At 54.3% G+C, this 18,276-nt stretch overlaps 1 protein-coding gene and 1 non-coding gene across 2 annotated transcripts; one reads left to right on the top strand and one right to left on the bottom strand.

Moving 5' to 3' along the window:
• The first annotated feature begins 210 nt into the window (after positions 1-210).
• Positions 211-16,525, top strand: CEACAM19 (CEA cell adhesion molecule 19). The gene is made up of 8 exons (XM_042919354.1): positions 211-265; positions 1,171-1,539; positions 11,552-11,702; positions 14,110-14,193; positions 14,788-14,834; positions 15,451-15,536; positions 16,005-16,037; positions 16,472-16,525. Exons 1-8 carry the CDS (start codon positions 211-213, stop codon positions 16,523-16,525), a joined length of 879 nt encoding a protein of 292 aa, XP_042775288.1.
• On the bottom strand, positions 550-736 carry LOC122209230. The gene has a single exon (XR_006197510.1).
• Positions 16,526-18,276: the final 1,751 nt, after the last annotated feature.

Raw genomic sequence — 18,276 nt, 5'->3', positions numbered from 1 at the left:
GCCCCAGGAGGCTCCCCAGTCACCCTGGAAAACTGGTTCAACCAGTGTCGGCAGCCATCCCAGGGAGCACGGGTGAAGGTTCCGGAGCCTGCGGAAAGGGGGTGCTGGGGCTTGGTCAGCCTCGGCCATGTCTGGGAGGCACGCCCAGGACCCCCACTGAGCTGGCCCACTTCTGCCAGCTGAGTACCCGCAGTGGCCCCCGCCACCAAGATGGCAAGCCCTGAGGGGGCCCGACGCCACTTCTCAAAGGGCCTCCTGCTCTCAGGTAAGGAGGAAACACACCCCAGGGCTGAGGGGGGAAGGCAGGACTCAGCCCAGGGGCTGAGGTTTCCTCTTAGAAGAAGGGAAGGATGGTCAAGGAAGACGACATTATTAAGAGTAAGATCGGGGAGGGCTGGGGAGGATGGTGAGCTGTAGAATCACACCCCATCCCTAATTTTAACTATGGAACTTTCTAGAATGTCAGGACCACGAGGACAGGTATTTTGTTTGTCTGTTTAGGGGCTGGCGAGAGGGGGTTTTGTGTGTGTGTGTGTGTGTGTGTGTTCGTCCTATTTGCAGTATCACACGTGATCATCAAACTGCGGCTAGAATGTTCACGCCCATTATTGCAAATTCAAACCCCAGAAAAAAACTGTTGCTGGTAATTTACTGAGGTCAGGATCGGACTGCCTGGTACAAGGCTGTACCCACAACCGGGCAGGTTCAGCAACACGGGAGCCTTTCCCTGGACCGTCATGGGGACAGGAATTGATCTGTATTTGTTTCTGTGCTGTATCCCCTGTGCCTAGAAATCTAGAGAATTTTAGACATAGCATATATAATTGGTACTATAACATAACTAATATGTCTGTCCGTAAGTATTGGTTAGATGGATGGATGAATGAATGAATGAATGAATGAATTCAGAGAGTCCATGAGTTTAGAAGCAGACCACATAGCACCTTAGGGCAGAAAAATCTGCTGGGCCAATGGGATAAGAAACCTGGGGCTTTCATATCTGGGTTCCCACTCCTGACCCCGGGGCAGACATCACTAATCAACCCCAGCCCTGCTTCCCCTGAACACCATTCAGAATCCTTGTCCCCAGATGAGGACACAGAGGGAGGAAAATGCTATGATCCCTGCCCAACACCTCTGATGTCAGCCACCCCTGTAACCCCCCCGCAGCCTCAATCCTGGCCCTCTGGGTCCCCCAAGGCTCCCGGGCTGCCCTCCGCATCCAGAAGATTCCAGAGCATCCTCAAAAGAACCAGGACCTGCTCCTGTCTGTCCAGGGCATCCCAGACACCTTTCAGGACTTCAACTGGTACCTGGGGGAGGAGGCCCACGGTGGCACGATGCTCTTCACCTACATCCCCGAGCTTCAGCGGCCCCAGAGGGACGGCAGTGCCATGGGGCAGCGTGACATCGTTGGCTTCCCCAATGGCTCCATGCTGCTGCATCGGGCCCAGCCCACCGACAGCGGCACCTACCAGGTAGCTGTCACCATCAATCCTGCCTGGACCGTGAGGGCCAAGACCAAGGTCCAGGTGGAGGGTGAGTGTTGCCCCGTCGAGCAAGGAAGTGGGGAGGCTAACGCGCCCTGACATCTCCCACGGCCAGGGTCTGCGCCCATACCGCCTCGTTTGGCTCTCTCCTTCACCCGTTCAACGCCTACTGATTGAGCACCTACTGTGTGCCGGGCCCTGAAGCTATCACTTAATCCTCACTGGTAAAATATCTATTGGCCGCCTGCCTGTGCCAGACCCCGAGTGGGGCCCTGGGGAACGCACCCTCTCTTTTACCGCTCCCACGCCTTCCCTAATAGGATATTTATTGAGCTCCTACGGTGTACATGGTCCTAAGGGAGCAATCCACTCGGGGCAAAGTGCGAGAGAGGGGGCGGTGGACAATGGCGATGGCCAGCAATTCCTGGGCACTCGTCACTTGGGCACACTTACGCGAGAGCATAGCCTCCCGACCTGGGCCCCGTTAACATTTTGGACCGGCTGAGTCTTTGTAGGACAGGGCTGTTCTGCGCGCCGTAGGATATTCAGAGACTTCCCCGGCCTCTACCCACTAGATGCCAGGAGGCTTCCTCCAGCTGTGACCACCAGAATTGCCCGCCGACAATGCCAAACGTCGCCCCTGATTGAGAACCACTGCTCGATATTAACTCATTTGTGTCTTTAAAAAAAAAAGATACAGCCCCCTGGCTGGCTCAGCTGGCAGAGCATGTAACGCTTGGTCTCGGGGTTGTGAGTGTGAACCCCACGTTGGGTGTAGAGATTCCTTGAAAATAAATGTCAACTTTAAATTTTAATTTACTTTAAAACCCCCCGTGTAATGTCCTACACCAGTTACATCTCAAAAGCGCCAGGGGGGGGGGGGGGGGAAGAACTTCTCAGCGCCCCCCCCCCCCCAGGCCGACTTGGTCATTAACCATCTGTGTCCCCAGAGGACTCTGATCACGCCATTACTTCTGTGATTTTCATAACGTCCTCTGACTTATCACGTTGCAAACGTGTCTCCCTAGGATGGAATTTTCTTCAGAGTGAGAGAGCGAGAACGTAGTGGTCCTTTTATCGTCCAAATTCTACCACAGTGCGGGGCGGGGTGGGGGGGGGGAGGACACAATGGATTCTCAGTTAATGTTTGTTGAATAAATAAATGAGTGAAAACTTTCTAGGCCAAAAACTCCACGAGGCAGGCACGATTTTTGTTTCCACTTTACAGATGAGGAAACCGAGGCACAGAGCGCGGTAGAGTTGGGACTTGATCCCACAAAGTCATAATGCCAGAGTCTGGGAGCTTAGCCATTTCCTCCCAGAGAAGAGAAAGAAAGAAAACCTCCTCACCTCCATTCGTATGTGGGAGGCGATAATGAGCACGGAAATGATAAATGAAGGCCATATTTCAGAGACATTAAGAATAATAGCGCTAACTTTATTTGGTGCTTATCACATGCTTGCTTTATGTATAACTCATTGAATCCTCACTGCAGGCCTGAGTGGGAAACATCATCAGACTCATTTTACAGATGAGGCAATTGAGGGGCAGAGAGATTATGATTTACCCAGTAAAAAAAAAAAAAAAAAAAAAAAAAAAAGATTAAACAGGATGATGTAATCTGGGACGGGAGGTCATCAGGTAAGCTTGCTGAAGCAGTGACATTTGAGCAGAAGGAAGGAAAGGAGCCCTGCAGATTTCTGAGGGACAGAAGAGGCAACAGCAAGTGCAAAGGCCCTGAGGCAAGTCTAGCCTGGTGTGTTGAAAGCATATAGACAGAAGGATGCCCTCGCCATAAGGCAGAGTGCGAGTTGGGTGTTAGGGGTCGAGGCCTGAGAGGCACACAAGGACTGGGCTTGTTGGCCGCGGGGAGAATGAGAGAAGCCACTAGAGGGTATTAAACAGAGGAGTGATCTGATACCCAGTTTACCCCACCCATGGTTAAATCTCCATTGTATTCAGAAGGAAGCTGAGGCTCAGGCGGTTTAAGGCATGTCCCCAATATTAGCTTCAGGGCTGGGATTCGAATGCACGGCTGCCTCCGGAGATGCCGAACTGCTCATTCACTGGTTCCTTCAGCAAAGATTCCCCCACGAGCCTCTGCCCCAAGGCCGCCTCTGCATCTGGACTGCCCTGATCAGAGCTAGGACACAGTGGAGACTGAGACAGCCCTGACCCTGCCCTCCCGGGGCTCACAGCCCAGTGGGGGAGACAGATAATAACTAATAATCACACACACAAAAAAACAGGTCATCAGGAACAGTGCAGGGACCGCGAAGGAAAAGTCATACACGGGGATGATGAAATTATAAGTAGCAGTAGTAGGGAGGTTACCCCGGAAAGGCGCTCCTTCGACAACGCTTGATCATTACTGATAATTCTAAGTCAAGGGGAAAGGAGCTTTGGGAGATGTTCGGGTCTGTGCAAAGGGCCAGTGGCAAGAAGCTGTGGGATTCATGCACTGAGCAGGCAGGAGGCCAGCACGCCTGAGGCAGGAGAGCAGGAGGGACACCCTAGGCCAACGCTGGGGGGTGTTTTCAAGCCCAGGCGCAGGTTGTAAGGACAGAAGCTCTCTGCCAATGACTCACAGTGTAGGGAGCCTTGTAGAACCCCGGAGGAAGCCCCTGGAATGTCGGCCCTGGGAGGCCTGGGTTCACAGCTGTCTCCTGGGAGCCTAGAACGGGGCCAGACACACTGTTGAATAAATGAATGGGTGGGGAGCCCCGCAGAGCTGATGGGAAATAGAAGTTGTCGGAAAGGCAAGGGCTCCCTTCTCCTGCAGGGGGCGCCACCTCTGACCGCATCTTGTTGTCTTCATGGCTGGGGATTCCTGCCAGACCTCAAACCGGGTGTCAGCCCAGGCTTCTTTGCATATTTTGAATCTCTTCTTCCAAAAGGCAGAGATGGAAAGGAAGAGAGCTGGGGCGCCTGGGTGGCTCAGTTGGTTAAGCGTCCGACTTCGGCTCAGGTCATCATCTTACGGTTCGTGGGTTCGAGCCCGCACCGTGCTCTGTACGGACAGCTCAGAGCCTGGAGCCTGCTTCGGATTCTGTGTCCCCCTCTCCTTCTGTCCATCCCCCGCTCGCCCTCTGTCTCTCAAAAATAAATAAGCATTAAAAAAGAGAGAGCTGAAGAGACAGAGAGAGACAGAGACAGAATCTGGCTGATCCAGCCTGGCCTGGGGTTTCCTTCCCCTTGAGTGAAGGGTCTACCCCCTTGTCCAAGGGGCTGGGATCAAGGAGAACAAACAGAGGCCTGGGGATCAGGACTGCACAGATGATCAAGGACTCAACACCTGCTCTCCTCATAATAATCATAATATGAATCTATTGTTTTGTTCACCATGAATCCCCTAGGGCAGAGCAGTGCTTAGCACACAGTAGGTACTTCATAAGTATTTGTAGCTCCGCCTCTCGTCTATGAGCACTTACTGGATGCCGGGTACCTCTAAGCCAAGTCCTTTGCTGACCTCGCTTCATTCCGTTCCCACAAGAACTGGCATGATCCTCATTTTACAGAGAGGTGAACGGCCCCCCCACCACGCGGCTGGGAAAGGCAGGAAACCGAGGCCCCAGCTGGGTCCGAGTTCATGTCCCTGGCCCTCTGCCACCTGGTTCTTTCTCAGCCCCAGTGGAAGCCACTCCCTTGTGGGAAATGCCAGAGGGCTGAGCCCAGGGAACAGGAAGCAGAGCCCTTAGGCCAAAGGAAGAGCAAAGGAAAAGACGGAGGTAACGAGGCACGGGCTTGGGCGTGTCCTCAGGGCAGGACGGGTCTCCTCGGCAGCCAGGGCTTTTATACGACGACAGCGGTGGCCCTAAATCCAACCCCTGGGTGGGGGACGTGGTAGGGAGCTCTTCCTGAGTTCCGGGCAATCCCCACACTTTATCTCCCTTAATCATGAAGGAATTTGTGTGCCTTTAGTGGCTGGAAAGGGGCTTAACACAGGCTGCTGCGGGCTTGCAGAACCCCCAGGAGGCCGAGAACCAGAAACAAGGTGCAATCTACTTAGGGAACTCTCCAGCCAGAGCAAAGCAAGCATTGCCCGCAGTGTCAGCCCGGGGCCCAGAACCCCTGCCTGGGGGGGGGGGGGGGGGGGGGGGGGCGGGACTGGCAGGCTGCATTCATTCACTCACGCTTGCATTCATTCATGCATTCAACAAGCATCTATTGGGCCCCTCCTGTGCTCCAGGCACTGAGCGTACAAAAGGAACGGACAGAGAGCTCCGTGCTGGGGGCGGAGCGTTTATATGTGGGTGGGCGTGTCCCTGAGCCCGGAGCCTGGGTCACGTGACCGTGCCCACGAGATAAAAAAGGCTAAGGGAGTGAGTCTCGGGCAGAACTCCCCAAGTGGAGGACTCACAGGCTCAGGGCAGCCTGTGACAGCACAAGAAAGGCCCAGGGCACGGAGGTCCTATAGCTGTCCCCAGTGTACGGATGAGGAAACAGAGGCTCGGCGAGATGAAGTCAGTTGCTCGAGATCCAACAGCCGTTAAGCAGCCTAACCCAGGCTCAAAAGCCAGAGGGGGATCACGGTCGTTTACAGCTGGTGTCTGTTCCCCCGTAAATCTAGTCGTGGGGGCTTGGGACCTTCAAGCAACCTTGCACGGGTTCCTCGAAGCCTTCCGGGCCCTCTGACGCCCGAGGCAGTAAACTACAGAGCCCAGCTCCCCTTCACTGAACACGCACAGAGTGTTTCACACGCATTTACCCTTTGTGTCCTCCCAGCCACGGCACGACGATCCCCATTATACAGATGGAGAAACGGAGGCACAGAGAGTTTAAGTAACTTCCCCCAGGTCACCCAGCTAAGGAGCAGCAGACGCAAGACTTGAACCCAGGCTGGCGGGCTCCGGAGCCCACACTTTTATGACTTGATTCTGCCTCATCATTAACTACCACCATCGAGGGCTAAGTGGATGGTGTCACGGGTTTCATACTCACCGGCAGTACTCCCCTTTCGTCAAACGGCCGAACCTTTCAGAGCCTCTGGTCCCCAAATGTCTGTAAAGCGGGGGGCAATTACACCTCCCACCATGGGTCGCGGTGAGGACTGGTTGGCAAATCCATGCGAAGCTGCTGCTTTCGAGGCTGTGGAAAATCAGCAAAGAATGAGACCAGTGAGAAAAGCAAAGGCTATTTATTCGGAGTTCGCTCTAGCGAGGTAGTCAGCCGCTCTCGCTTGCATTTGGGCAGAGGCTCAAAGACAGGCAGAGGGGGGTGCGAAAGCTTCGTGGTGGAAAAAAGAGAAGGCTTCAGCTGTGCCCTGATTGGAGGCCGTTGGCCCGGGGAACCTAGAAGGCGATTGGTTAGGCTGCGTATTTGGCTTTCTCTGATTGGTCCGAAGTTAGAAGCAGGGACGAACCTTAGGGAAGCTGTTGGTTGTTAATCAAGTCCCGGCCATTTAAGGCCCATTCTTGCAGAAGCGGCTGTTTGTGGTCCTGGATGGTCACTGGAGATAGCAATCCTGTTTCCTTTAAGTCTGACCCAAAGCAGGCTGGCTTCCTGGGCTGTTTATAAGAGGGTCGGTTTTCTAGGCAGCGCACTGCAGACTATGGGTCAAAATTCTATTTTTATATATGGTCTGGCTGTTGTCCACTTGTGTGATGGCCTCTCAAAGCACTTTTTTCAGATGTATTTGTATCTAATCAAAGATACATATGGAGGGGCGCCCGGATGGCTCAGTCGGTTGAGCATCTGACTCTTGATTTCAGCTCAGGTTATGATCCCAGAGTCATGGAATCAAGTCCCGTGTCAGGCTCTTCGCTGGGCACGGAGCCTGCTTAAGATTCTCTCTCTCTCTCCCTCTCTCTGTCTCAAAAAGATACACATGGATAAATACAATCCATGGAAGAAGGCTCTGATGATGCTCTGTTAAAGAACAGAGTATAGATGGTCCCAGTGACCAGGAAAGAGAAAAACCAAAAAGCAAACTTTGGAAAGAAGTTCCTGGAACAGTTCCTGGAATTGTTGCTTCCTGGAAGAAGAAACAGAATGTGGGGCTCTGTTCCAGTGGTATAAGAACCACCACCATTGTATTGTGTTCACGAGTCCGGGGATTAGGAATTCAGACAAGGCGCGGCAGGGAGGGCCTGTCCGCTCCATGATGTCTGGGGCCTCGGATGAGAAGACTCAAAGGCTGAGAGGTTGGCTCAAACGCTGGAGGCTGGAATCATCCAGAAGCGTCTTCACTCACATGTGTGGAGGCTCATCCGGGCTGTCAGCTGGGAACTTAGCTGGGACCATCCACCAGATCACTGTTGTGTGGTGTCCCCAGTGTCACTGCTCGGGCTCCCTCACAACATGGAGGCTGGGTTCTTAGGGAGAACAAACAGAGAGCAGGTGTTCCAAAAGACCAAGGCAGAAGCTCTATGGCTTCTTCTGACCTAGCCTGGGGAGTCACACAGCATCATTTACATTGTATTCTTTTGATTACAAGCAAGCCACTAAGATTAGCGAAGATTCGAGGGAGGAGCATTAGACCCTTCTCCTACGTAAAAGAATGGCAAGTTCATACCACAGCAGAGATCCTGTCGCAATCAACTTGGAAAAATACAGGGATTCACAGCCTCCCTCTTTGCAAGCTCACCGTCTATAGTAAAAGGCAGAAAATATAGCAAGTTATAAAAAGAGGACGCTCAGTCACGTGAATCAGGCAGGGTTCTTGCTACAGCAACAGAAACTGCTTCGAGCTGATTTAAGCAGCAAAGAAATAGATGAAAGGATCCCGAACAGCTCAAAGATCTTCCAGGAGGGCAGGGAACGGAGCTTGGGAGGTGTTGCATGTTGAATGATGTCGCCTCAAAAAGACGCTAAGTCCGAACCCTCAGGACATCAGAATATAACCTTATTTAGAAATAGCATCTTATAGAGGTAATTGAGTTAAAATGAGGCCACCAGGCTCCGCCCTAATCGGATACGTCTGGTGTCCTTATGAAATGGGGAAATTCATGGGGTGCCTAGGTGGCTCAGTCAGTTAAGCATTTGACTTTGGCTCAGGTCATGATCTCATGATCCGTGGGTTCGAGCCCCGCATCGGGCTCTGGGCTGACAGCTCAGAGCCTGGAGCCAGCTTGGGATTCTTTCTCCTCCTCTCTCTGCCGCTCCCCTGCTCATGCTCTGTCTCTCTCTGTCTCTCAAAAGTGAATAAACGTTTGGTGTTTTTTTTTTTTTTTTTAATTTTTTTTAAGACAAAGCAAAGCCACAATGAGGCGTGGCTTGTAAAAAATGGAGAAATTCGGACACAGAATTTTGCATGTGAAATTGCCCAGCGTTCCGACGTCAGCAACAATGATCAATACAGTGCTCTAAGGCATGTTTCAATGAGCTGCCGGTGCATGGAGGCTTTAAAGGAGGCTGGAAAATGTCTTTGTTTGGGGGAGACCTCCGCCTAGCTAAAGCTCAGGGTTCTCTTTCCCAGGGAGGACACATGATCGATGCCTTCGGGGTAGCAAGATGACTCCAGGGTCCCCAGGCCTCAAGACCCACGGCTTCCAGAAGAAGGGATCCCTTCCCCACCCCTATTCTGAACCACACCCCTTCGCCTCATTCTGATTGGACCAACGGGAACCAATCACGAAGGCCAAAGGAATGCAGAGCGCTGATTGGCTTACGGCTGAACTGTTCCTGCCGCTTGCGCGCGCGACTAGGGACGGGATATCCCCAGGGAACGCACTGCAGGGGTGGAGGTGAAACAGGAAAGGAATCGATTTCGGTGAGGCCGACACCGGGGAGACAGCGGACTGGCATCTCAGACACGGTCTCCAAAGTGCCGAAAACACTTCTAGGTTTCTATTAGGAAAATGTGGGCGAAGGGCAGTGGGTACACGCAGGTGGGCAGCCAAGGTCAGGTCCATCGTTGCCTCGGGGTCAGTCACAGGGGCCTTGCTGGCTCGGGGCAGTTCCTACTGCTTGAGGGGGTAGTTCCGGTTCCCATCACAGGATGCCTCGCATGCAGGGTCTGTTGCCCGAATTAAGAGTCAAGCTCTGTTGCCCGAGTTAAGAGTCAAGCTCTGTTGCCCGAGTTAAGAGTCAAGCTCTGTTGCCCGAGTTGAGTCAAGCTGGAAAGAGGAATTTCGTCTATTAGCAAGTACAGCCTGAGGTCAGAAGGGAGGTAGTGGGAGCTCTTTCATGTCCAGGCTGCCAGCCTGAATCAACTCCTCGCATGATGAAGCGAGTAAGCTGTGAAGGAAATGCCTATCAAGAGTCTCCTTGGCCTGGGATTGTCAGAAAAGACTTCCGGAGGGAGCTGGGAATGGTAAATTAAGCAGGAGTTCTGTATAGCGCATGGAGAAGAGTGTGCCAAGCGGAGGGAACAGCCTGGGCAAAGGCTGGGCAGCCCAGAGTGTGAGGAAAGGAGCCGGGGGTGACGGGACTGCGTGGGTGGACAGGGCAGCAGAGGCCAGAGCAAGCAGAGCCAGGAGCAGGGGCCCTGGATGCTGCAAGAAGACTGGGCAACAAGGTCGGGGTAGGGAGGACAGGAACTGGGAGGCTGCTTGAGTCAGCCAATGGTGGGGGGAGGGGAGGGCTGGGCCCCACCTCCCTAGTCACTCAGCAGAGCCACTGAATTTCCACATGCTGTTGTGGGGATTCAAAAAGGTAGAAGGTAAAAAAAAAAAAAAAATAATAATAATAATAATAATAATAATAATAAAACAAAAAGGTAGAAGGTGGGGGCACCTGGCTGGCTCAATCCATAGAGCATGCGACTCTTGATGTCAGGGTTGTGAGTTCAAGCCCCATGTTGGGTGTGGAGCCTACTTGAAAAAAAAAAAAAGATTTTTTTTTAAAAAAGGGAGAAGGTGCAAAAGTTGCTGACGCAGTGCCTGGAAGACGGACTGTTCTCTCCTCTGCCCAAATGCAACCCCTCTGGGCCTTGGTGTGCACAACTGTAAAATGGGCCTGACTTAGCCACCTCCCTGGGCTGTGGGGGCAACGACCATATGTGCCGAGACAGGAACTATCCTCTTCCTCCCAGTGAGAAGATTACATTTGAAAAATGGGCTTTGGACACTTAGAAAAGATCAACTTTCAGGGAAATGGATGAAATCAGCAAATATTGATGGATTTAGTTACGCAAATATATACAACGGCACCCTAGTCTGTTTGGAAATAACAGTCCTCACTCGCGCAGAGCCTGAAACAGTTGATTCCCACCCTTCAGGGGCTCCTGGGACACGGGTGCCTTTTTGGAAGCCACACAGAGTGGTCATTAGGAGCTCAGGTGGCCCAGGGGTAATCCCAGCACTGCACCTACTGTGAGCCATCAGGCAGGTTAGTACGCCTCTCTGTGCCTCGGTTTCCTCCTCTTGAAAATGGCACAGAATCTACTTTGCTGGAAAATTGAAAGAGCAGTGTGTGTGTGTGTGTGTGTGTGTGAACTCATTCAGTCTTCACAACAACCCCACAAGGTAGATATTCTTCTTATCCCCAATTTCATAGATTGGGAGAGGCACGGAAGGTTGAGTAATCTGCCCAGGGACTTGAACCCCAGCATTCTGACCTCAGAGTCTGCGAGCTTAGATGCCAAGAAGGGCTGGGACATAGCAGGTGCTCAGCTTGATATTAAAGGCTGGAGGTCCTCGTGGGGGTGGGGGGTGGGGGGTCAGAAGTCAGGCAGGCTTCGTCCCAAACCTGGCAGCTAGTGTTTGAGAACCCTGTGAGTCGAGACCCTATGTCCCCGACAAAACATAGCCCAGAACCTCATCCTGGGGGTGTCATCAACTGAGGCAAGAAAAAGCAGGTCGGTGGGGTGGGGTGAGGTGGGGGGAGTGTGTCCGGAGGTTTCTGATGTGCCGAGGATCGTAGGAAATCTCAGGGAAGCAGAGATTTCAAGGAGGGGAGAGCCGAGGGGTTGCATCTGGGGAGGCTGAGTTTTATGTGCAGCAGAATCAATCAGAGAGTCAGATGCTCAGCTCTGGAAAGCGGGAGAAAGCTCTGGGCTGGGAAAATGAAATGGTATCGGTGCTCTACAGACAGTCACTGATGCAGGGGTGAGGGGAGGGGGGGGGGACGCCCTCCCAGGACATCTCACAGGCCTCTTGCTCTCTCCCATACCCCTCAGAAAAGCATGAGGAGCTGCCCATTACACACCTGCCCATGAGCGCTGGGATCATGGTTGCCATCATCATTGGATCCCTTGCCGCTGGGGCCCTCTTCATCGGGAGCATTGCCCATCTCCTGTTAACAAGAAGCTGGAGGGGCCAGAGCCACAGGTACAGGGGCCCCAGGCCTCTCTCTCCTTCCCTCTGTCTTCTTCCCCACCCCTTGGGTCCCACTGGTTGATCCTTCCATGAGTCACGTCATCTGGCGCATACACAATCTCATCAAATCTCGGAACTCTTGAGGCGAAAAGGATCTTTCTAGCCTGTACGAGATAGGCGTCTGCACTCCCAGGGACAGAAACCCTACCTCTGAACGGGCTTACAAAAAATTAGAAAGTTTTTTTTTTTTTTCCTCCATGAGCTTCAGGTATGGCTGGATCCAGAGGCCCGATTTTTGTCAAGAGCCTTCTCCATACACCTCTCGACTCCGCTTTTCTCTGTGGTGGCTTCATTCACAGGCAGGCCCTCCCCTTGCGCAGTGTGACGAGACAGCTCCCAGGGGCTCCAGGCTTCTATCCCACCAACTGGGCCACCACAGCAAGCAGACCACACCTTGTCCCTAACACTTCCAACCAAAGCCTCAGGGCTGCTTCTCACTGGCTTAACTTAAATCACATGTCCTTGTGCAGACCAGCCGCTGTGGCCAGGTGCTAAAATACCCTGATTGGCCAAACTTGGGCTATTTGTGCGGCTCTGGAGCCAGAGACAGACCCAGCTCCACGTGACCAAATGGGTTCAAAGGGGGGAGGGGTCCCCCCCCCCAAAAAAATACACTTTATTGGCAAAGAAGCCGAGTGGATGGTGGGCAGGCAAAGGCATCAGGCGGTGCCTCCCTCTGCCCCCGGGGAAGGTGGGGAGGATGGAGAAGGGCCTGTTTTCCCAGGGGACTGTTTCTGAAAAATTCCTTCCTCATGAAATCAGCCTCTTGAGAACTTTCTCTCGTGACCTTGGTTCTGAGCTGCTGGCCGACGAGGAATTTCTCCACCCTCCCTAATATCCAGAAAATGAAGGCAGCCACTTTACCTCCTCGTCCTACTCTCCCTTAGGTGCTGTGGTCTCTGGTTCTTGATCCTTCTACTTGTCTTTCTCCCGGCATGCTCCAATTTAGGGGCGGTGAACAGCTTTCGCCTCCCAGCTCAGTTGTGCTCAGTGAATCAGTCAACACACACCTGTTGAGGGCCTACTGGGTGCCCTAGAGAGCTTGGCGGAAAAGGAGTTGGAGGCCGGGCTGAGTTCTGTGGGAACGGATGCTGTGATCGATTAGTCATGTCTGCCATGGCTGGAAGGAGGGTATTAAAGGCACCTAAGCCATCCTTGCTGTGCCTCCTTCTTAGCTCACAGCTGGCACAAAAAGAGGTGATGTGGGTCCCTAATGCTCCTGGGGGCTTCCCGGGTGTAATCTGAAACCAGCCCCCAAACACAGAGCGGAGGGAGAGACTGAAGAAAGAGGCCACTCCCGGTCAGTAGGGACAGTTTCACGAAGCAAAGAAAACCTAGATACGAGGTTTGTCTGGGGCAGCAGCTAAGGAGGAGGTCCTAACTGGGCTCAGTCACGTCCACCGTGCAGGTGTCCTCAGCACCACATGCCATCTGAAGGCCATGTCCTGGGAGCAGAAAAGGCAGGTAGAACCCACATTCCCAGGACAGGAAAGGGGGCGAGGAGCCCCCAAAGGCCTGTGTCCAGCTCAGGGGTCAATCGGTGATCACATCTTTTTTTTTTTTGTAATAACATTTACTTATTTTTGAGAGACAGAGAGAGAGATAGAGCACAAGCAAGGGAGAGGCAGAGAGAGAGGGAGACATAGAATCCGAAGCAGGCTCCAGGCTCCAAGCTGCCAGCACAGAGCCCGACATGGGGCTCGAACTCACGGACTGTGAGATCATGACCTGAGCGGAAGTCGGACGCTTAACCAACTGAGCCACGCAGGCGCCCCGTCGAGCTACAGATTTAAACCATTGGCTTTCATTTTCCTCACTTTCTACTTAAGTCAAGTTTCATTACAATATGGCAGCTTCTGTCTCCTGCTTCCACTCCCACCCCCCTACCCCCACCCCAGTCTGTTCCCCATTCAGCAGCCAGAAAGATCCGGTGAAAATCAGTCAGTTTGGGTCCCTCAGAGTCAAGGCCAAAGTCCTCACCATGGACACAAGACCTAGCTTGACCCACTAACCCCCTCTAACCTCCCCTCTTCCCCCTCTCCCCCTTACACTCTCTGCCCCAGCCACACCCCTGTCTTTGCTGTTCCTTTGCTATTCCTGCTCCTGCCTCAGGGCCTTTGCACAAGCTGTTAGAACTCTCTTCCCATGATTTCTGCATAGCTGATTCCCTTGCCTGCATCAGGCCTTTTCTCAAATGTCACCCTCTCAGTGAGGCTCCCCACACCATCCTATTTGAAACTGCACGCACACCCCCTCTACCCTCTGCCCCTTTCCACCTTCATTTTCCTTCATAGCACTTTTCACTCCCTGACCTTCTACTGCCAGTCACTTATATGACTTCTCTCTCTCTCCCCACTAGAATGCCTGCTCCAGGAGGCCAGGGGTCCTTGTCGGTCTTGTTCCCAGCTGTGTCCCCAGTGGCTTCAACGGGGCCCAGCCCACGGTCTGTGTTCTGTAAATATTTGTTCAGTGAGTTGATGAGTTTGCTGCAATGATGTCGAGTGTATTTTTTTTTTATTTTTTTTAAAGCTTATTTATTTATTTTGAGGGAGAAAGAGAGAAGGAGGGAGAGAGAATGAGCGGGAGAGGGGCAGAGAGAGAGAGAGAGAAAATCCCAAGCAGGCTCCATGTGGTCAGAGTGGAGCCCGACGACAGGGCTCGAACCCACCAACGGTGAGATCATGACCTGAGCCAAAATCAAGAGCCGGATGCTTAACTGACTGAGCCCCGCCGGGGCGCCCTCAAGTGTGTTTTTTAAATAAGGGTATCCAGGGGCGCCTGGATTTAGATGGTCTGTATGAATAGTGGCATCGGTCGTTGGCACACAGTAGTGGCTGGGGAAACTGAGGAAGGGCTCTGTGGCTGGAGATTATGGGAGAAGGGGCAGGGGGATGGGGCACGTCTTGTCCTGGCTCACTCTGAAGCAGGGACCAGACCATCTCTCTCTCTGATGGGCTGATGGGCTTTCCAGCTTCTCTGAGTCTCTCTCCGCCCACCTGAGCGCCCTAACACAGGCCCCCCCTCCGTGTGTCCCCAGGACGACAACCACAGAGAAGCCAGAGGCGCAGCCCAACCACAATGCCGGTAAGCCGGAAGTCCCTCCTCTTCCAAAACTCTCACCCTGTCACTCCTCTCTGCTCAAAGGCCCTCCATGGCTCCCCAGTGTCTGTAGGACGGGCTCAGCCTCCTTAACATGGCTCTCAAGACCCCCATACGCTGGTCCCCACCATCTTTCCTGGCTTCGTCTCCCACATATAACATTCCCAGCCTCAAAAAGAAAACAATAAAAAACAGACTATATATATATATATAATGCAGACAGGCCAAACATATCATCGCCCTTCAAACACGAGGCTGTTTCCACCAGGCCTCTGCACCTACTCACTCTTGCTTTTGCGTAGCTCTCTCTTCAGTCTCAGACGTCCCCTCCTCCAGGAAGCCCACCTTGACCCACCTCCAGGAGCCCTGGGCTCCGCCACTCACCCTACCCACTCTGGGGACAGACCTGGCTCCCCCACCAGACTGTGAGCCCCAGGAGGGCAGGGCCAGCACTGCCTCGGTCACCGCTGTGTCCCCAGCACCGGGCTGGGCAAGAAGAGGGCTTTGCACAAATGTTGGCCGAACGAATGAATGCCGACAGCAGCCAGCACGGGCCTGTGGGCCACCTGTCAGCCGGTTCCTCCCTTGTCCTCTGCTTCAGGTGACGAGAACATCTACGAAGTGATGCCATCTCCGACCCTCCTGGTGTCCCCCCTCGGTGACCCGGGGTCTGCGAACACCGCCATGGTGAGCCCCGCCCCCTCCCCCCAAAGCCCACCTGGTGCCTCCCCTGGGAGCCCGCTGTGGGGCCCGGCACCTTGTCCCACACAAGTCGCATGGGAACGCGACTCTCTCTGGGATGCTCCCTGCTCTCGAGCCACCGGGAAAAGAGACCGGAAGGGACCCAACCTAAAGAGCCTTTGTCTCTGGGGCACGGAGGCTGGTGGGGGGACTTTATTTTCTCTGCCGCTTGGCTGTAGTTTCTACGCGGAGCAGATACTCCCCTTATTATCGGTGGGAAGGGCTGATAATAAGAAAGAGTGAACTGAACGAGAGCGGCAATTTCAAAAGCGGAAACGGAGAAGCTCAGAAGGGCAGGTGTGGATGGGAGGCCGAGCGCTAAAGGGGTCATGGACGTGCCACCGCCGGTGCCTGTCCTCACAGCAAAGGTCAAAGGTTGGAGGCGCCCGGCTCACCCGTGCTCTTCCCTTGCAGCCCCTGCCCCTGCCGGAGAACCACCACTATCAGGTGCGGAGCTGGGAAGCGGGAGGGGAGGGGAGGACGGCGGGGCGGGAGGGGCCCCCTCACCCACCGTCCACCTGCTCTCAGGGTCTGTAGTTTTACACGGTACAGCCTCTCCCCTCCTGGGGAGGCACTTTCCTCCCTCTTAGAAGGATTCCAAAGCTGTGAGTTTGCACAGGAGGAAATGAAGCCCAGAGAGGCAAGGGCGGTGCCCAGGGTCACACAGCAGGTCGGGGCCTGCGTCAGACCCCACCGCGGGGAGCCCGTTCTGGGTCTGGGTCCCAGCCCCTCTCTGTCCCCTCCTGTCCGCCCCTGGATCTCTGTGTCCCCGTGTGTCTGTGTGCATTTCTCTGCGTGTATCTCTCAGCCTCTGCCTGGCTCCCCCTGACCCTGACCCTGACCCCCCCACCCACAACCCCCTTCTCTCCCTCCCCCACCAGGACCTGCTGAACCCCGACCCTGCTCCTTACTGCCAGCTCGTGCCAAGGCCCTGAAGGGGTCCCAGGGCCCTGGAAGGGCGACGGCCTCAGCCCTCCCCTGGGACCTGGCGCCCGCAGAAAAGCCGTACCAGAGACCCCACAGGACCAGGCCACCAGGGCCGTGGGGCCAACGAGGTGGACTCCAACGAAGACTTGGGCAGGTGTCCCGGGCGGGGGGCAAGAGATCATGATGGGTCTGAGTATACAACCCACACTCAGTTCTGGTCCTTCCAGCAACCTGGCCTGGGCCACGTGCCTGTGAAAGACAGGCTTTCCTTGTCCCAACCCAAAGTACCCCCCCACACACTGGATACTTGGCGGGGGGGAGATACTTGGGGCTTGGGCCTGCCTCTAGCCAGACCTCACCGGCGCCTACTTGGCCGGGCTTCTGACCGTCAGCTCGCGACGCCCCACCCCTGCTCCCTGGTTGTCCTTGGAGCCCCTCGCCCCTTGGGACAAGGCAGCCCCCCACCACACAGGCCCCCTAGGATAAGGCACATGGCAGGGAGGGCTGGCCTCACGGGCTGTGACCCCAGACGACAGACCTGGTCAGTTACCGGGTAAGACCCCTTCCCTGCCCAGGCAGGGGCAGACCCCGCCCCTCTCCAGACTCCGTCTTTCAGAACCTGTGGCCAATTTCTGCCCATTGCCCCCACCCCCGGCCCGAATCGTACCAAGGCCCTCTCTGCCCCCACCCAACCCCAGGCCCCAAATGTGGGCCCAGTCTGTAGCCCCTTAATTTATTCACTCACTCAGCAATAAACAAGCCGCGTGTTATGCACAGTTCTGGATCTTGCGGCTTTGGGAGGGAACAAAACAGACAATCCCTTCTGTTCCCCTAGAGGGGCGCTGTGGCAGGGGAGAGAGTCAACGAGCGAAGTAACACACGTGGTGTGTTGGATGGTGATGAGGCCACTGGGGAGATAAAGAGAGAAGGGGGGCTGGGAGTATTGAGGGATTGGGATTTTACTTTTTGAGAGAGAGAGAGAGAGAGAGCGCGCATGTGCGTGCAAGTGAGGGAGGGGCAGAGGGAGCGGGAGGGACAGAATCCCAGGCAGGCTCCACACTCAGTGTGGCGCCCGACGCAGGGTTCAATCCCAGGACCGTGAGATCATAACCTGAGCTGAAATCAGGATTTGGATGCTCAACCGACTGAGCCACCCAGGCGCCCCGAGGGATCGTGATTTGAAACACAGGAAGGGCAGAGAAGGCTGCTGAGAAGGTGACAATGAGCCAAGACCTAAAGGGGGAGGGAGGGGAAGCCATATAGGGATCTGGAGGGAGAGCATTCCAGGCAAAGAAGCAGCAAGTGCAAAGGCCCTGAGGTAGGACGGTGCCTGGGGAGTTCAAGGGGCGATAAAGAGGCCAGGGTGATGGGAGCAGAGGAAGGAAGAGGGAAAGGGAGGGAGGTGAGTTCAGGGAGATGGGAGCGGTAGAGGGTACAGGACAAATAAAGCATAACGGACGGTCGCTTTTATTTATTTATTTATTTATTTATTTATCCAGGAGCTGAAAAAAGACTGGTAGGCTGATAACGGCCCCTCAAAGTCGTCTGTGTCCTAATGTCCTGTGAATGTTACCTTACATGGCAAAAGGGACTTTGCAGCTATGATCAAGTTAAGGATCCTGGGGGTGCCCCTGGGTGGCATCGGTTAAGCGCCAATAACTCGTTTGTGGGGCACCTGGGTGGCCCAGTGTGTTAAGTGGCTGACTTTTGATTTCGGCTCAGCTCACGATCTCACGGTTTGGGAGTTCAAGCCCCGCAT

This window comes from Panthera leo, chromosome E2 (genome assembly GCF_018350215.1).
Source record: "Panthera leo isolate Ple1 chromosome E2, P.leo_Ple1_pat1.1, whole genome shotgun sequence".
NCBI lineage: Eukaryota > Metazoa > Chordata > Mammalia > Carnivora > Felidae > Panthera > Panthera leo.
This window is presented reverse-complemented; position numbering and strand designations above follow the sequence as displayed.

Coding starts and splice junctions, on each gene's coding strand:
- CEACAM19 (XM_042919354.1), top strand. CDS start 211: ATGGCAAGCCCTGAGGGGGCCCGACGCCACTTCTCAAAGGGCCTCCTG. Junction 14,194..14,787: donor TCAACGGGGCCCAGCCCACG/GTCTGTGTTCTG, acceptor GTGTGTCCCCAG/GACGACAACCACAGAGAAGC. Junction 16,038..16,471: donor CGGAGAACCACCACTATCAG/GTGCGGAGCTGG, acceptor CTCCCCCACCAG/GACCTGCTGAACCCCGACCC.